The 19,320-nt window shown below is 35.2% G+C and overlaps 1 protein-coding gene across 26 annotated transcripts in view; it reads right to left on the bottom strand.

Moving 5' to 3' along the window:
• Nucleotides 1–19,320, bottom strand: part of NCOA1 (nuclear receptor coactivator 1) — a 241,285-nt gene that overhangs the window by 83,207 nt on the left and 138,758 nt on the right. For all 26 annotated transcript variants that reach the window (XM_069071959.1, XM_069071964.1, XM_069071975.1 and 23 more), the window contains 5 exons: nt 16,595–16,774; nt 14,911–15,006; nt 10,257–10,397; nt 3,789–3,936; nt 1,174–2,497 (listed from right to left, as the gene is read on the bottom strand). In XM_069071959.1, coding sequence (XP_068928060.1) covers nt 1,174–2,497; nt 3,789–3,936; nt 10,257–10,397; nt 14,911–15,006; nt 16,595–16,774 — 1,889 coding nt within the window. The remainder of the gene's footprint in view (nt 1–1,173; nt 2,498–3,788; nt 3,937–10,256; nt 10,398–14,910; nt 15,007–16,594; nt 16,775–19,320) is intronic.

The following is a 19,320-nucleotide window of genomic DNA, read 5'->3' as shown; positions in this document are numbered from 1 at the left end:
AAAAAAGTCATTTTATGGTTAGTTTTTATATGGTGCATTATTTTTAAAAAATACAAATTCTTTTTTCAATCATGTAACTTTAAGTAGCTTTTATTAAAGTCACTAGAATCTGCCTAGGTCTAAATGACTAAAAACTTTGTCTCATTGTATAACCTCTTAAGGAAGGAAAATGCATTATGTGTTCTGTTCTTTTTCATTTGAGTGTGAAAATCTTAATTTGTTCTAGTGGTTAACTGTGAATAATTTTTTATCTTGTTTCTTCCCTCACTTCTTGATGTTACTCTCTAGAGGTCCTTAACCTGGGATCTGTGAACTTAAAATACACACACACACACACACACACACACACACATACATACAAACTGAAGTGCCCACCAGAAATTATACACTAGAGCCCCCTTAAACCTGCTAGAGGGGACCCCTACTGGGTTCCTTGGAAACCACCTAATAGGCTCCAATAGTAAAGAAATGTTTCACCTGTGTTGCTAAAACATGCCACAGGTTCCTATGGATTGAGGTCTGTTTCGCTTCAGTAGAAATAATACTAAGGCTTTGTTTCAATAGGAATAATACTGAGAAAGCTTTGCTTCAATGGAAACAATGCTAACCCCTTAGAAACATATTCTGTTGCTAGCAATCACAGTGTCTATAAAATTATGTCTAACAGAAAGCTCGGGGCTGTCTTTTGGTCTGAGAGGCAGTCCCGGCCGGTTAATAAACACTCCTACCAAATTATAATTGGTCTAGGGGCAGCCAGGTAGCGAGTAAGAGCACTGGCTCCAGTGTTGAGAAGACCTAGAGATCGAATCCTGGGCTCAGACACTTAGCACCCACCCAGAAACACCTGGCCATGTAACCTTGAGCAAGTTACATAACCCCAATTGCTTAGGGGCGGCCAAGTGGCTCAGCGAGTAAGAGCTCCAGTGTTGGGATGACCTGGATAAAATCTGGGCTCAGATACTCAGCACCACACCCAGAAATAACTGGCCATGTAACCTTGAGCAAGTTACATAACCCCAATTGCTTAAAAAAAAAAGTTATAATTGGCCTAGCTGTCCTGTTATATCTCGGTGTCCATTACAATACATACATACACACACGTGATAATCAAAAATCACATGAAGTCATAACAACTAAGGACATCTGTTCTATAGAAACAAATATATTACCCACCTGACTCTGGGACTCTAACTTGATTTCCTCTGGAGCAGCTTTAGTCAGCGGTGTTGGGGTTGTGTTACAAGGATCCATTTGCTCTTTCTTTTCAACTTTCACTTTCACATCATCCAGGCTCAAGGTTGGAGCTGCTCTTAAGTCTTTCTCGTCTTTATCTAAAAGGTACCGCAATAGTTGATGGTCCTTTGATTCCTTTTTCTTTGAAGCCTCCAATTCTAATTTTATATTGGAGTTCCCTGGCACTTGATTACTCACAGAACTAGATCCATTGTCCTTTTTGTCATGCTCCACTGATAGAGTAGTTATATCTGAGGGACTACCTTCTTGCAAGAGCCTGTGTAGAATTTTGTGTCTCTCAGTCAATGAACTATGAGATGAGGGACAAGTGTTGCCCGAAGATGAAGAGTTAGTAGCTGTTGAAGTTGAAGTGCCTGAGCAAGATAAAGCATCTTTACCACTTGTATCAGCATCGGTATGTCGTAGCTGCTGTTCAGCAGTTGTTGCCAGAAGCTGCACTAGTTTATGACTGGTTTGAGAATACTTATTATCTCCCTCTGAAAGTTTGTCACTACCATGCAAGAGGCCTGAATCCAGTGGTTTAACATCATTTGAACTGTTGTCTGATTGAACCATTTCGTTTAAAATGGATGTGATTTCTTTGCTGTCTTTGGATTCTGATTTTGTTGGCAGGATATTCATTCTGCTGGGAGAATTTTGTGAGCTCAACTGTCTGAGAACAGGAGAAGTAGCAGAAAAGCCAATGGAGTTACTGGGGCCTTCATTAATACCCTGTAAAGAAGTTGCTGGGATATTTGAATAAGTCCTGTTAGGATTGCCACAGGCACTACCAACCATGCCAATGGGGGAACTCAATGAAGGAATATTAGGAGAAAAAGAATTGCTTGGCATTCTTGGCCTTGTTACCAATCCAGAGCTAACCTGTCTTCTTGGAGACATGAACTGTGCTAAGGTAATTCCTGTACTATCCATTGGAGAATTGTTGAGGCTTAAAGAGTGATTACTGCCCTGGGAACCAGCCTGTCCCTGGTTTAAGGCAACACTGGCTACAACTTGATTTCCAGGTGAACATCCAAAGCTCCCTTGGCTGGTGTTAGAATTACTATTACTGCTGCTGCTATGAAGATCAGAGTTTGGTTGATGGTTTACTCTGGGAGTCACCATGCTACTGTTAGATGGTGGAAGTGTGGATGATCGGGCCATATTCTGGGCTGGAGAGATACTAGGATTTACTGATGGGTTTATTCGAGGAAGTGACATTCCAGAATTAGTGTTATCTTGAGGAGAAAGAACATTGTGTTCCCTAGAAAAAAGGGGGAAAAGATAGTAATTCAAACATTTTTCATAAGTTTGCTTTTGCACTTTTTAATGCTACAAATGAGAAAAACGACATCATTAGCCTAACACCAAAATTGCCAAAAAATTGGAGGGCAACTACATCATAACTGTCAGTAAAGAATAATGATTACCTGTTATATGTTCTAAAGTACTGCCATACAGTTTATAGGAAAAGGTACTTATAGCACCTAAAGTTTAGTTATATTTCCAGTTACCTGGAAATCTTACTTAGTTTTCTAAAAAATTCTAAGAGATGTACTATTAAAAGTCTGTCAAAATATCATAAAGAGGTTAAGACTGGGATATTTGTGATTAAAAAGGAAAGCTCCAAGACAGAAGAAAAAGAAAATCTGTATTGAATTCAAGTTTGCGCAGGATTCATTACACAATGATAACCACATTGTTTTTCTGATAAAAGACTAGTCATTAGTGTTGGCATATTCAAACAAGCAAATAACTAAGATACAAGAAAAAGAAAGTAAAGAATTACATTACTTTGTTCAGGTAATATCAAATAGTTTAAACACTGGAGATCTGAATTTTTCACAGAAAAAATGTCTAACATGATTACGTATGTATATATGTGTGCATGTATCAGAAGTGTCAAACTCTGGGCCCCCATGCATCCTAACCAAATTGAAATGTAACTGAGAAATATTTAACAAAATACATTAAAATATAATACAATATAAGGTGATTTTGTGGTTTTCTAAGACAATGTGCAGTTTCAGAGATCCATTTCTATTTGAGTTTGACACCACTGTCTTAGACAGACAAGGGAACAAAATGTCAAGAAGCAACACCAAGAATTACTATATTTTCAAGAAATAAACTGCTAGCATATGGAGAAATTGTCAACTCTAATAACTTTAAAATGAAGAATCATCAAGCTTGCCTTAATGAAAGCAAACTATACTTTTATTATAACAATGTTAGCCTTGTCTAATGAAATTAATTTTTGAAAATTCTAACTCTCTATTGTTGTCATATAAACCATCAGTTCTTAATAAGCGAAATCATTAGTTTTCAAACATTTATTTATTTATTTTTAGCGTCTATTTCCACTTTAGTCATTCCTTTACTTTTAAGCTACAAAGTAACTGTGAAGTGACAAAAACTACAAAAAACATTATGCGTATGGACAATATTCTCATAAAAGACTAGCTTCATGCTAATTGAAAAATTGTATCTCTAATCATAAAGAGAATAAAAATGATGAAATGGTTGATTTCATGAGCTCTCCAAATAAGTAGTACCTGTCAATGATATGAATTCCCATGATGAAAGGCTGCATATCTGGACTTTGAGGGTAGCAAAGCTTACACTTGGTGTGGGCGCTAAGCATTGTCCCATCATTCAATATGAACCTATAGGAAGGGCTGAACGCAGTGCCACGAGTCATCACTGTTTCAAACGAAAGAGAAACCTAGTTAAAATTTTGACACTTAATTCTAGGGCAAAGGACTAAGTCTTATATGTACCTATAGTTTGTTAAATGTTCTCACATATGGTACCTGCTCCTGTAGTTTACTCTTATATTCTTAAGGCTAGGATCAGACAATGCAGACAGGTGAAAGAAAGTCATTGTGGATGCAAATACATTAGACACTAGTTGATGTCAGGTTTCAATTTATTCACAATTTAATGAGGGCCTTCTCATAAAGGGAATGGGCATAAAGTCTCCCAAAATTGGAAAATCAGTATTATGAAGCACTTTGATCTTTTCTTACCCTCAATATTCTCTGTAGAATGTTCTATCCCAGCTTGAAGTTTCTTGGCTAAAATCGAACCTGGATTTTTTTTTTTAACCAAGGCCTACAAACCACTAAGGTTTTAATTTGACAAAAAAACATATTCTTAGTTAGCATATAATAACACATATATAATCTTTGAAAGATATCTTCAAAGTTTCAAAAGGATATAAACAAAATCAAGTGTAAATAATATCAAATAACCAAACACGAAGGAAATCTAAACATTATATCCAGTACGTTGTGCAGTTCGGTCTTAGACATTTATTAATTGAGTATCAGAAAACTAAAAGTTAGGTTGTTGATTGCTTATAGGTTTGTAGCAGTTATAAAAATGTACTTGATGCCTTGATACTATCTTGGAGCCCTCTATTGTAACAAGATTTATTACCTAAATTTAGGAATATTTAGATGGATTTTATCTCTTTAGTATGGTTACTGTGGTTAAAAAAAAAAAGAAATTGTCTATAGAAAATCTACACAATGTGCTAGATGTCTTCAAGTGATAGTATAAATGTTGCATATTAAGGGTACCAAGAGTTAGATAAATATTTATAAATAATATAATAATTGTGATTTTTAGCAATCTCTGCCTTCTTTTAATTATGTTGGCCACTAAGAGCAGAAGGGACTATGGACCATTTTATATTGTTCTTTCTTTTATGCATTACAATGACTGCTCAAATTAATGACCAACCTTTTAGTGATAAGCATCTCCACACTTAATTAGGTTGGTTATGAGACAGAAAATAAAAATTACCAGGAATTAGAGACCTCAGTTTGGTAAAACAAGTTGGGACATGCACTCTATTGGCATAACCTTTGAGAACCAAAGGTCATCCATATACCAGGATGCATATAAAGCTACAAGGTAAGATAGGGGTGATTAAAAGAAATCATGAGTAAAATTATGTGCCCCAAAACACCATTAACCATATACTCTCTATATAAATCATGGATATGCTTTAGCCTTTAACATAGGTGATAATTCTATCCCTCGACTTCAGAAGAGATTCTACCTGAGTTTAAAACAGTAGAAGGGGATATAAAGAGAAATGTTAACAAAGAGCTTTTGGGGGGCAGCCAGGTAGCACAGCAAGTAAGAGCACCGGCTCCAGTGTCGGGATGACCTGGAGATCGAATTCCCGTCTCAGACACTCAGCACCACACCCAGAAATAACTGGCCATGTAACCTTGAGCAAGTTACTTAACCCCAATTGCTTAAAAAAAAAAAATTAAAAACAAAAAACAAAGAGCTTTTGAAGCCTTGTATAATTTGAGGTAAGAAAACATGCTCTTTCAGTCTAACCAATTATTTAATTATTGATTTCGGTAAATGTCATACAACTAAAGAAAAACACAGCTCCTGCTTCAAATCTAAAATATAATACACATAAAACACAATCTCATGAAAACAGTACAAAAATTAGGCCATTTCACACTGCACTAAAAAAAATCAAGACCCATGCCTAGGATAAGTATACTCTTTATAATATAGGCCTTTTGATGTATTGTGAACAGTCTAAATCACTGGAACTGAATTTGTGAATTTATGTAAACTTATGAAAGGAAAAGTATCTTGTGTAAATAAATACTTAATGAGCAATAAATTATGATGGTATGTCTTTTTAATGAAACTTGAAAATAATGAATGTCAGCTACAACCAGAAACATCTCATAAAGGTCCGATAAAGGATACCAAACACATCAAATAAACAAAAACATAACAATTAATGACATTTAAATAAACAATTTGATAAATTCCTTTATAATAAAGAACAAAAAATCCTAGAGGTTTAAAAGGAAATATTAAACAATGATTAACTTGGATTCCAAAGCACTGATGATGAAAAATTCTACATATCTCATAAGAGAGAAAAGATGGACTAATATTCAGAATGAGACACATATTTTTGGACATGATCAATACAGAAATTTCTTTTGTTGGTTATACTTATTTGTTATAAGAATTTTGTTTTTCTTTTTTTCCTAGGACAGGTGATGGGGAGAAAAAAAATGCTTGATAACTTAAAAAAATTACTTTTAAAAAGGTTAACCATTAAAAATGACTGACCCAGGCGGCGAGGTGGTGCAGTGAGTAAAGCGTTGGCCCTGGAGTCAGGAGGACCCAAGTTCAGTTCCGGCCTGAGCCACTTAACACCCACACAAAAATACTAGCGGTGTAACCTTGGGCAACTTACTTAACCCCAATTGCCCTCCAAAAGGCAAAAAAAAAATATGACTGACCCATAATATCACCACTGTATACAACATTCTAGGATCCACTTCTGTCTTAGCTTTCTACCTTAGTTGAATCTGGTACCTGATTTAACATAGTGTCTCTCCAAACCCATTTGATACTGTAATCTCATAGCTGATCACCATTCTCAATTTCATTGCTTTTAATTAAACTCCACTCTAAATCAGGCATCCACAAGCATGAATACACCCTCATTGTTATCTGAACAGTTACTAGAGGATAGAATGTAATTTTAAAGCTAGATGGTACTCTGGAGATCATCTTCACCATTATCAAAAAATAAGTTATTTACTAGGAATCCTTGAGCCAGAAGGGAAATTTAGTAGGGGTCAGAAAGAATTCCAGAAAAAGTTAAGACTTACCCTGTGGGTATCGTTGGGGAAAGAGGGACCCTGGAACAAAGTTTTGTTCACCTTACACTAGACACAGCTCTCATTAGATAGCAACAATTCACACTCTTCCAAGTTAGAGATTGGTGTTCTTTCAATTCAACTGCAGCCTTATTTACAATCTCTAACTATAACTAAACAACTCTTCCACTGCCTCACATCCACAGAATATGTTTTTCATTTTCATTGTGGCTTTGAAGCACTTGGTCCTTCTCCTTAATCAAGCATGCTGTTATATTTCTTCTAGCTCCATTAGCCTTTCTGTCCTATGTATAGTTATCAGCTACTTCAATGATTCCCTTAGTAGTGCATCAGAAACACAGTGAAATGAATAAAGCCAGAAGAAATAGGTTCAAATACCAGCTCTGTTACTTCCTACCTATTTGATTATGGGCAAGTCATCTAACCTTTCTGGGTCTCAATTTACTTATCTGTTAAAAGCAGATAGTAATAGCATCTATTCTATTATGGTGAGGATTAAATGAGATAACGTAACATATGTAAACCACATTAAAAACCTCAAAGCACAATAAAAATGCTAATTCCTACCTCTAGCAATAACACCATTAAATGTGAGGTGGACTAATCATCTTTCAATCCCTTCTAGCTCTAAATCAATTATCCTATGATTCTAATTACTAGCCTGCTTGACCCTCAATCATGTCAATTCCCAAATGTGAATCACTCCCATGATTTTAATTATTGTCTGATTACATAGTGATAAATGTGATGTTTAGTCTCACACTCTAGTAATTCATTTATCTTATTTATAGACTAGATATCAAAATAAAAATACATGATGGAATATTTCAAAGATGCCAAGCTGAAAGGTAGAAGAAGGTAAAATAACAGGTAGCAAAAATAACTAAATACTGCAAAAATAAGAGAAGGCTGTAATGGATATCTAAAATTCCTGAATGGGGAGGGAGCAAGTTGAGGCTGCAATGTTTCATGCTTCCCTGAAGGCCTGGGAATCAGTAGATGTCTGCAAAAAACTAAACAGAGGCAGAAGGGACCTTTTAGCATCAAACCAATGATGCTCTGAAGTACAAAGTCATACAAATATAGAAAGCTTCTTACTCTAAGAACAGAGGCAGTTCTCAGAAGACTATGATAAAATTTAGCTAAAACAGTCCACATTGTGGTATAAGAATGTGGTGTATAACAGTTTTTTATAACAGCCACTGGCTTCAGAGGGCATGGAGGTCGGCTGAAATAGGAGACAAGTAAAGGAAAAGTTTCCTGATTTTTAAGTTTTACCCTAACTTGAATATCAAAGCATGGTGTTTTTCTCTATATATTTTGCCATGAGGTAAAGGAATTAAAGAAACTGGGAAAACAAAAAGAACTTTACCCATGAGAAGTTAGATAATGTAACTGGTGAGTACAAGATAGAGAGAGAAGATTAACAAATGAATAAAAACTACATGTACAGACTAGCCAGAATGTCCAAAATGATGAATAAAGAGCACTTTATGCTTTTCAAAGCTTTAATTTAAAAAAATAATTAATTTTAATAATGTCTAGAATTAGTATTCCTACTTACCTATCTTTAGACCCCTCAAAACTGCAATTAAGACTTTAAATTTTTTTTTTTTTTTTGAATTAAAGGTTGATCAGAAAGGACCAGATGGCACTTAGGAAATTACACACCTTAGAGACAGAGGAGACCTTAGAAATAATTTAGTACAAGACTGCATGGGTGTGTACATGCACGTGTGTGTGCACATATGTGTATAAACTAGATCAGATAGTAGTAGCAGAAGGACTTGGATTTGCTTAGTAGGTCTTCTGACTCCAAATACAATAATTTTTCTACTAATACTACACAACATTAAAATCTTAATCTAAGGGAAGCTAGGTAGTACAGTGAATAGAGCACCAGCCCTGGAGTCAGGAGGACCTGAGTTCAAATCCAGCCTCAGACACTTAACACTTACTAGCCGTGTGACCTTGGTCAAGTCACTTAACCCCAACTGCCCTCCAAAAAGGGAAAAAAAAAACAAAGAAAGAAAAAAATAAAATCTTAATCTAAATCATGACTTATTAAAGACAGTCGAGATTAACTATGCTTCCTTAATTAAATTCCTTTTTTTTAAAGGCCTGAATGTATAGAAATGAATTCTATGATCTGAATTTCAGATAACTAACACTCTGCGAAAGCCACCCATTTTTGCTATTAAATTATAGACACTGTGTCTAGAAGAAAACTAAATATCTTCACACATGCTAATCTTGAAAAAGCTAAACATAACAGTGACAAACATTTTAATGTTTTCTTATACATTCATTCAGTGGCTAGAGAATGCCAAAAAAGGCATACCAAAATTGATGGACAAGGTCAACTGAAGCTTACAAAAAGCTACCCGCTCTGATTAGACTGATTGTTTATAGAAATCTTTGCCAGAAGTAGTCCACATTCTCTATGTGATTTAGAAATAGCTTTTTCTATAGCATTAAGTACCACCTCTACAAATATTATTAGTAAGCAGTTAAACAAAAATAATCACATTTTCTTTCAAAAAACACTTAAAGATGACTTTATGAAATCCTGTGATTATATAAAAAAAGTCTACAAGCCATTCTTTCATAGGATGTACAGGTAACACTCATGCATCGATTTTGCTATTTTGACATTTTTTTTCACCTGTACTTATGTATTTTCATTGGCATGGTGGGGCTCCTGGAGGGAAACTCCCCCTAACCAACGCAGGTCAGAAAATCTTTTGCAACTTAACAGTTTTCAAAGCGGGGTGGCCAGGTAGCACAGTGAGTAAGAGCACTAGCCCCAAAGTCGGGATGACCTGGGATCGAATCCGGGCTGACACACTTAGCACCCACCCAGAAACACCTGGCCGTATAACCTTGAGCAAGTTACTTAACCCCAATTGCTTAGGGGCGGCCAGGTGGCTCAGCGAGTGGGAGCACCGGCTTCAGTGTTGGGATGATCTGTAGATCAAATCCCGGGCTCAGATACTTAGCACCCAGAAATAACTGACCGTGTAACCTTGAGCAAGTTACTTACCCCAATTTCTTAAAAAAAAAAAAAAAGTCTTCAAAGGCTTCTCCAGAGGCACTAAAAGATTAAACAAGTTGCTCAGGGTCACATAGTCAGTAATGTGTCAGCAACAGCCTATGCACTTATATCCGTTTTTCCTGATTCCAAAGCCAGTTCTTTATTCATTAAGAATTGTTTTCCACATTTTCCTTTTGTTACCCTTTATCACAACAAAACTACAGTTTTACACAAATTCTTATCAAGCCACAAAATTTACCAAAAAAATACTTATTAGTCTAAACAAAGCTAAGGAAGGAGAATTTTACCTTCTTGAAATAGTTGTCTGGCATAAGATGGCTCTCTGCCTTGAGGCTGGAAAAAGGCATAAATGCACTTCCTCACTAAATCTTCCCAGCCGGTTCTACCAGCAGCTCTCAAGGAACTGGTGTCAATAGAGATGATTTTACCTAACCAGATAAGGAAAATCATGTTTATGGTAACTTTTTGATATATGTATTTTACATTCACATATAGACTACAAATACACACAAATAATCACAATAGTCAAAATCCACATTCCCAAACAAACAGCTATATCTCAAAAACATTTACTAAACAAGGACTTAAATGGAGAAAAGCATAACATAATTTGATTATTCATACCAATGGAAGGCAGATAATCCAGAAATATTTTTTTTAATTCAGTATGCTCTTTTGGATTCATGGGTGCAACATGGGTGGGGTCTGAATGCTCTAGAAATTGACATTAAAAATGTTCATTGGCTACACTGGAAACAAATGAGGAGGGAAGAGATAGAAATCAATTTTACAAAGAATCTAGAGTCACAAAGAATTAGTGATGATCTAGTCCAAACCCCTTACTTTACAGATAAAGAAGCTGAAATATAGGGAGGTAAATGGAACCCAAGAGTGGTAAATGGTAGAGCCAGAACTTAAATTCAATTACATATTTAATATCTTGTTTCCTGGTCAATTATCAATGAAGGTGACATTTTAATGGAATGAACATTCCATTAAAATGAAGGAACATTCCTATTTTTCTATTTGTGACCCTACCCCTAACATTGTGTCTAACTCAGAGTAGGTAATGAATGATAACTACTGGATCAATTACCAATAACCATGTAGGGCCTGTCAGGTATCATGCATAGTGCTGGCTACTGGGAATACAAATATAAAAAAAGAAACAATTCTGTTCTCAAACTACTTACATTCTATCAGGAAAGACAAATAAAATAAGCATAAGACTGTTAAATAATAGGCAGTGAATGAGGGAGTACACTGGCAGTTTGGTGCACCGGGAAAGCCATCATATAGAATGTAGAGAGTCTGAGGCAGAAGTGAGAACAAAGCACAGTACAGGTATAGCAGACAGTCATTTATATATTATATGTGTTATTGGTCCCTGCACTTAGAGGGATGACATGGGGAGACTTATGCACTAGGAAAATCACTTTAGCATTTAAGAAGGGGATGGATCAGAGTGGGATGAAACCTGAGGCAGGGAGACCAACAAGAAGATTCTTGTGACAGTCTAGCTAATAAATAATGAGAGCCTAAACTAGGTGGTGGCTATGTGAGTGGAGAGGGGGAGATGTATGAGGGCTGTTATTAAGGCAGAATTATGCGACTGGTTAACTAACTATATCTTAAGAGTCAAAGAAAATGCCAAGGTTGCAAACTTGAGATTAGGGCAGTAGTGTCAGTCAAAAAACTTTTATTAAGAGCCTATGTAGTAAGCATTTATTAATATTTACTATGTGTCAGGTACTGCACTGAGCATAGCAAAAGGCAAATCTCTGCTGTCAAGGAGCATTCAAACAGAAGAGAAAATATGAAAAAACTATGGAAATATAAGATCTATATTGTGTAAAAAGTAAGTAATGTCAGAAAGTACTAATAGTGTGTGGATGTGTTGAAAGGGGATACCAGGAATCTTGCTTCAAATAAAAGGCATTTAATGCATAGTAAGAATCAATTAATAAGGATTTATTAAAAATCTATATACCAGACACGAAGTTTAATGTTGGAGATGATACAGTGGTGCTCAAGTTTTCATAGCTTTAATAATTTGTATCTCTATAGTAGTTGTCCCTAATGCCTATAATGTTCTCCCTCCACACCTCTATCTTAGAGAATCCCTTCAAAAATCAGTCTAAAGGTAGTTTTCTGCATAAGGCTTTCCACATCCCCCTAGTTATTTCTGTCTCCCTCTTCAAAGGCTCACTGAGTTATATTTACAACTGCATATTTGAAGGTCATCTATTTCAGTATAACTTAAGTGCCCTGGAGAAAGGAATTGTTTCACTGTTGTCTTTGTAGTTTCAGCAACAAGCACAATGTCCAGCACATAAGAGGTGCTTAACAAATGTTTGTTGATATAATTGAGAACTCATTGTACAAATATCAAAACACACAAGGTTCAATATCAGATCTCTAGGACTTTGGACATGAAAGGAAAATGACAAAGCCATTAAATTTCAATCCTTACAAAAGCCAGGATTTAATAGAAATGAAGCTATGATGGGACTAAAGTGATTTCAAAAATTAATTGTAAAATGTATTATTCATTAAAACATATTTATCATAAAAAAATCAGGATGGGCAATGTAATGCTGCTTCAAAAGACTTGCTTAAAAAAAACAAACAACCCAAACTAAGTCTTTCCAAACTTTATTATTTTTAACCAAAGGGTTACTAGCCTTAGAAATCTAAGCATTAAAAGGACCACATCCATAATTTAGTCAACTAGTCATTTATTAATATGTGTTTTAAATTTTACAAATTTCTTAGAGGCAGTTAATCTTATGATGAACAATTTAAAAAGCAACAGGGGCACAAGTGGAGGCAAAGTATTTTCTCATAAGAATCCCATCTATATATTTTGGTCAACAACCTCAGATACTAATTACGTAGTATGTGTGCATGTGGCATATGCATGAAAAATGTCCTTGGAGGCATGAAGACTAGTGTTCAAGTCCTGACACTAACACATACTGACTTGTGATTCTGGTCAAGTCTCAACTTCTCACTAAGTCAGTAAACATTTATTAAGTACTACTATATAACAGTCACTGTGCTGACTGCTAGGGGGATAAAAGCCTCTCCCTTCAAAAAACTCAGTTCTCAAGAAACTTCGAGTCTAATATGGGAGTCAATAAGCAAACAACTATATACAAACATGCTATTTACAGGATAAATAAGAGAGAATCAGTAGAATGAAGGCACTAGAATTAAGCAGATCAGGAAAGGTTTACTGTAGAAAAAAAGATTTTAGCTTGAACTTCAAGGAAGACAAGGAAGCCAAGAGGTAGAGGTAAGGAGGTAGAATTCCACACATGGAGGATAGCCAGTAAAAATGCAGTCAAGAGATGGAGCATTTTGTTCTAAGCACAGCAAGAAAAACAATGTAACTAAATCAGAGTACCTGAGGGGGTATAATACACAATGTTAGAGGACTGGAAAAGTGAGGAGGAGATGGAATAGAATGGGAGTTTAGTTTTGAATGCCAAACAAAAGTATTTTACATTGGATCTTAGAGGGATGATAAGGAATCCCTGGATTTATTGAGAGTGACATGGCCAAATCTTTGCTTTCAGCAAATAACTGAAAGCTGAATAGAGGACAGAATAGAGTAGCGAGAGATTTGTGGCAAGCTGACCAACCAGGAAGGTCTTGTAATAGTCTAAGTGTGAGGTGATAATGGCCTGTACTAGGGTGGCAGAAATATTAGGAAAGAGAAGGGAGGTACCATTGACAGGCTTTGGCAATAGATTGGCTATGGGGGATGACAGGAGTAAAATAAATGACAATCAGACCGCAAAATGGAGGTAAGTTAGTTAGAGAGAAAAGAGACTTGGGGGGATGGGAGGGATGGTAGGGGGAGACAATTAGTTCAGTTTTGGACATGATGTGTCTAAGGTATCTATAAGGATATCCAGTTCAAGATATCTAATAAGCAGTTGGATATGTGACTATGGAAAGTCAGCAGAGAGGTTGGACTGGTTAAGTATATTTGAGAATCATCACCACAGAGATAACTGAATCTATGGGAACTGATGAGATCACCAAGTGAAACAGTAAGAAAGGGAAGAGGGGACACAGCACAGAGCCCTTTGGGACATCAAAATTACCTGGTAGGAATTAGATGAAGATTAAGCAAAGACACTGAAAAGGAATAGTAAGATTAAGGAAAAGAATCAGAAGAAAGTAGTGTCACAAAAACCAAGCGAGAACAAGAGTATCAAGCAAAAGAAGAAGATTGTGTCAAAAGCTGAAAAAAGGTCAATTTGGATAAGATTTGAGAAAAAGTCATTAGATTTATCAATTACAATATTGTCACTGCTCTAGTCAACTCTTTAAGACTATAAATTACAGGGGGTGGCCAGGTAGCACAGCGAGTAAGAGCACCGGCTCCAGTGTCGGGATGACCTGGGGATCAAGTCCAGGCTCAGACACTTACCACCCACCCAGAAACACCTGGCTGTGTAACCTTGAGCAAGTTATTTAACCCTGATTACTTTAAAAAAAAAAAGACTATAAATTACAGGGGCGGTGAATAGAGCACCAGCCCGGGATACAGGAGGACCTGAATTCAAATCCGGTCTCAGACCCTTCACACACACACACAACTAGCCATGTGATCTTGGGCAAGTCGCTAACCCCAATTGCCCTCCAAAAAGTAAAAAAAAAAAAAAAGACTATAAGTTACAGGAAAGGTATTAACTTGCATTGTTACAAATAGTTCCCTCATCTTGGAATTCCCTATATCAACAAAATGACAAGTGTTCTATCTATCTCCCAGTATCATTTTAAGATATGTTTATGCCATGTCATATAGAATAGCAGACAATATATATATAGATGTTTAAGTTTTAGAAATATTGTCAGTGTTTAATTCTCTAAGGCGAGAAAGTATAGTAAAATTCTACAACACATTTTGAACCCCACATGTTTTACCTGTAGTATCTTGCTTGGTCATAAATGATTCTGAACCCGTAATAGTTGCAGGACGAGGTAATCGCCGTGCAATACAAATCAAACATGACTGGAAATCTATGGGAAAAAAAAAAGAAACAAAGGAAAAAAGCATTTCAGGAAATGGTAGCAAGTATATTTTATATTCACCACCTCATTAAAATTTTTAATTAAAGTAATACATTTTATGAAATTGATAAGCAAAACTAAAAACAATTATCCAACATTTAAACGCACAAGACTCTTGATAAAATACACTGTAATAATAAAATTTCACTGTTAAAATTACAACGGGAGTTGTAGTATACTTGCTAGTAAAAAGTGTTAGAATCCAACAAGTTGGAGTTCTATGTAGAATTTAAGTCAGGAAATGGTAACCTATTTCTTACCACTTACTTTCATGCATCTACTAGTCAATCAAGTTTCTATACTTATCAATAATCAGTGGCAACAGAAAGTGTCCCAAAAATCTCACTGTAGAGAATTAATAACTATATATGGGGAAAAAAGAGAGCTGGCCAATTTTTCAAGTAGAATCTTCCTGACCTTGACAGGAGCAACAATGTTTTTAGAAGATACAGTTTCTTAAGTGACTCTCAAAACTCTGCTCCATATAAAATACCAAATTGTTTACTTTATAATTTGATGTAACAAGGGAAAAGACTTGGAAAGTACACCTAAAAATCAATAGGGAAAATACATCCACAGACACACATAAATATGTGTATGTCTGTATGCACCATATAACCGGGTTGCTGAGTAGCACGGTGGCTAGAGCACTAGTCCTGGAGTCAGGAAGACCTGAGTTCAAATATGGCCTCAGACACTTATTAGCTATGTGGCCCTGGGCAAGTCACTTAACCCTGTTTGCCTCCATTCCTCATCTGTAAAATGAGCTGGAGAAGGAAAATGGCAAACCACTCCAGTATCTCTGCCAAAAAAAACCCCAAATGATATCACAGAGTTGGACACGACTGAATAACAACAAAATATGTGGTATTTATGCATGTATATACATATACACAATATACTATGTATGTATATATTTTAACAATCAACATATATTTTAGAATACAATATATACAACAAATTATTTTATATGGACAGATACTTCTCATGTATATTCATATATACATGTGTGTATATCTAGATGTAGATATTTCTATACGTATATATCTATGTGTAATTATGGATATATTTTATTGGAATTTTAGGTGTGCTTTCCGAGCTTTTTCCTCAATTCATCAAATTATGACTTGAGAATTTTGGTATATATGCAAAGTCCAGCCCCAAAGAACTGTGTTCAATTCTTTCACAAAATTCTCAACTTTCATCTTGTTTAACATGTAAATCTATTAATGAAATTGTATATTTTTGGAAATCCTTCATTGGAATATTCACTGGAATGTTTTATCTGTACACAGGGTGAAATAAAAGAGGAAAGGAGTCAGTATACATTTGAGGTTTTTGAGGTATCAGCTTATATGGTAAGTAAATGTATTCACATAGTTTTTTTTAAGGTTTAAATCAGGCTTACTTCATGCTATAATGTAAAATATCTTAATCTTAGAAATTCTCTTACAGAGGCAATTTGCATTCCATTCTTTCCCCTAGGACTTGAAAAAACAAAAACAACTAAAGATGCAAAAATAACTATCTGCTATACCTTCTCCTTCTTCCTGGATTGATTTTGGCTGTGACACAGTAAAACACTGCATTACTTCGTAACGCTGGCAAGCTTCTTGGTTCTCAGTGCCTGGCTCATCTGGAGGGCGAATTAGCATCCGGCAGTTAAAGGTATGGCTATTTCGTCTTGTTGCCTCTTGAGGCCAAGGAACTCCATTTACTGTGGAAGAAATATATATTACAATCCTGATCTCGGAGGTATGGAAAGAACCAAAGATAAGAGTTCAGTACTTTAAATTTTGTTAGATCAATTACATAGATTAAAAGAAAAAATGACAAAAATAGACTACCATGTACAAGATAACAAGTATTTACTAAGCACCTACTATATACTAGGCACTTGAATACTAGTTCAAAGAATAAAACTCCAGAAAGTTGTTTACATTCTAATGAGGGCAAAAGTAAGTACATATAAAAATATATACATCATAAATACAAAGTTTATACCCACACACCCACACAAAAGTTAAATACAAGATAATTTTTGGAAGAAAAGAATTAGCATTTGGGGAAGGATCAAAAAAGACTGCGATATAAATACAAACAATTACATTTGTACATAGTCCTTTTATGTCAAGTAGATGTTTTTGGATGATATTGGCTAACAAGATTTCAACTTTTTTTTTTTTACACAAAACAGTCTTTGAAAAGCTTTATGTGTATTCTTTAATAAAAGAATTAACTAAAGTGTTGAAATACATTTAATTATTGCACAAAATCATTACATGTACAGGAAAACTGATACATTACAAAAAACTTATTCAAGAAAAATATTTAGTTTTTTTTTTTGTTCAAATCAAAATTTTTAAAAGTAGACTATTAAGCTATTTGAATATGTTTAGAAATTAATTTTACTAAGAAAATTTACTCAAATAATCAATTGAACCTGTGACAACATGCACTCGGAGTTGCCTCCATTGATGCAGATAGCAACCCATCCATACTTATCCACGCTACGTCATTTTCTACAACAGTATTTGGACTCCAAATATTCAGAATATGTGGACAGTCTGGGCTTAAGTTCACTTTGGCACTAAATATGAAAAAAAAACTTGGGTAGCTAAATAAATTGATAGTAAAAATAAAGAAATTATTAATCTATTTGGAAATTCTTATTTAGCTTTTACCAGATTTAATCATTTGATGAGTGTTAATTATAAAAAATTTTTAAATAACTTACAATATTCTCTAAAACAGGCCAACTCTTCTCTATAAAGCATGAAGTACTTCAAAGTAATAAAAATGCATTTCTCCAACAATTCTCAATGATTCAGATTTCTGACTATGTTCTGTAATTAAGACCTTTCTAACCTAATAGGAGATCTTAGGAAAAATACAGAATTTCCAGAATCTTTTAAAAAGGGGGGAAAAAAGCTCACTAGAAACCTTGTCTTTTTTTTTTTGGAGGGGGAAGGCAGGGCAATTGGGGTTAAGTGACTTGCCCAAGGTCACACAGCTAGTAAGTATTAAAGTGTCTGAGACCAGATCTGAACTCCAGGGCCGGTGCTCTATTCACTGTGCCACCTAGCTGCTTCGTCTTTTGTTTTTTTAAAAATATATTTCAGAATATCCAATAATTAGAGGATTTAACAAATGCTTTTCAAAATAAAACTAATAACTGATTTTATGGGAGATATATAAAATTTAATCTTAGAGCAGCCTACAATTACTGGAGTCAAAACTTATGTTTAAGAATACATATAGAAAGAATAACATAAGTAACCAAAAACTTGATTATGTTAGGTTTTCCCAACTAATAAAAGCAGTCACTGTTACTAGGAGGATACCCGATAGCTTTGTTGTTTTCTGATCCAAGTGGAACAGAAAGAAGGAGAGCAGGTTGTAGGGGTTTGAATCTCCCTGAAACAGAGCCTTCCTGTTTGCTTTCCTAAACATATGGAGAATTAAAAACAAAAACTCAAAAAGCTAACACTTTGGATGATGAAATTAAGAAGTATGCAGGTGTCTGGAATCACTGAGTCAAGTGAAAGGTTCCCAGTACATGTTGCCCTCATACTTTCCAAAGTAAAATAATCTAGTTCTTAACCTAGGTTCCACGATCTTATTTTAAAATAATTTTGATAATGGTATTTCAACATAATTTAATTCCTTTGTAATTCTATTATTTGTTTCATGCATTTAAAAATATAAGTCTGAGAAAAAGCCTGTGGGCTGAAATTCACTAGACTGCCAAAGGGGTTAAAGATAGAAAAAAATTTAAGAGCTCTTTTTCTGTTCATTGTGTGGGATTTCATAATACCTGGCTCCTAAAGCACACAATCTGTCCTTTGGGGACAGGCAGATCAGATAGGATTGTTTACAATTACTTTTTAGGAAAGAAAAAGGATAGAAATCTCTTATTCTATACTACCAAGTAAAGTTATGATTGCTTGCTTTTCTTTTGCCTGTTGTGTTTCTGTTCCTCTTTCCTTAGATGCTTTTTTTGCCTCTGTTCTTTTTTATATTGTTAATAGGTTTGTAAATTATTTTTTTTTGGAGTGGCCAGGTGGCGCAAGTGAGTAAGAGCGCTGGCCCCGGTGTTGGGAGACCCAGGATCTGTTCCAGCCTCAGATACTTGGCACCCACACAAAATAACTGGCCATGTAACCTTTAGCAAGTTACTTAACCCCAATTACTTTTAAATTACTTTTAATATATATGTGTGTGTGTGTGTGTGTGTGTGTGTGTGTGTGTGTGTGTGTGTGT

This window comes from Petaurus breviceps, unplaced genomic scaffold (genome assembly GCF_028583685.1).
Source record: "Petaurus breviceps papuanus isolate PSGF00001 unplaced genomic scaffold, PetGlider_PUasm1.0 90845, whole genome shotgun sequence".
Taxonomy (NCBI): Eukaryota; Metazoa; Chordata; class Mammalia; order Diprotodontia; family Petauridae; genus Petaurus; species Petaurus breviceps.
This window is presented reverse-complemented; position numbering and strand designations above follow the sequence as displayed.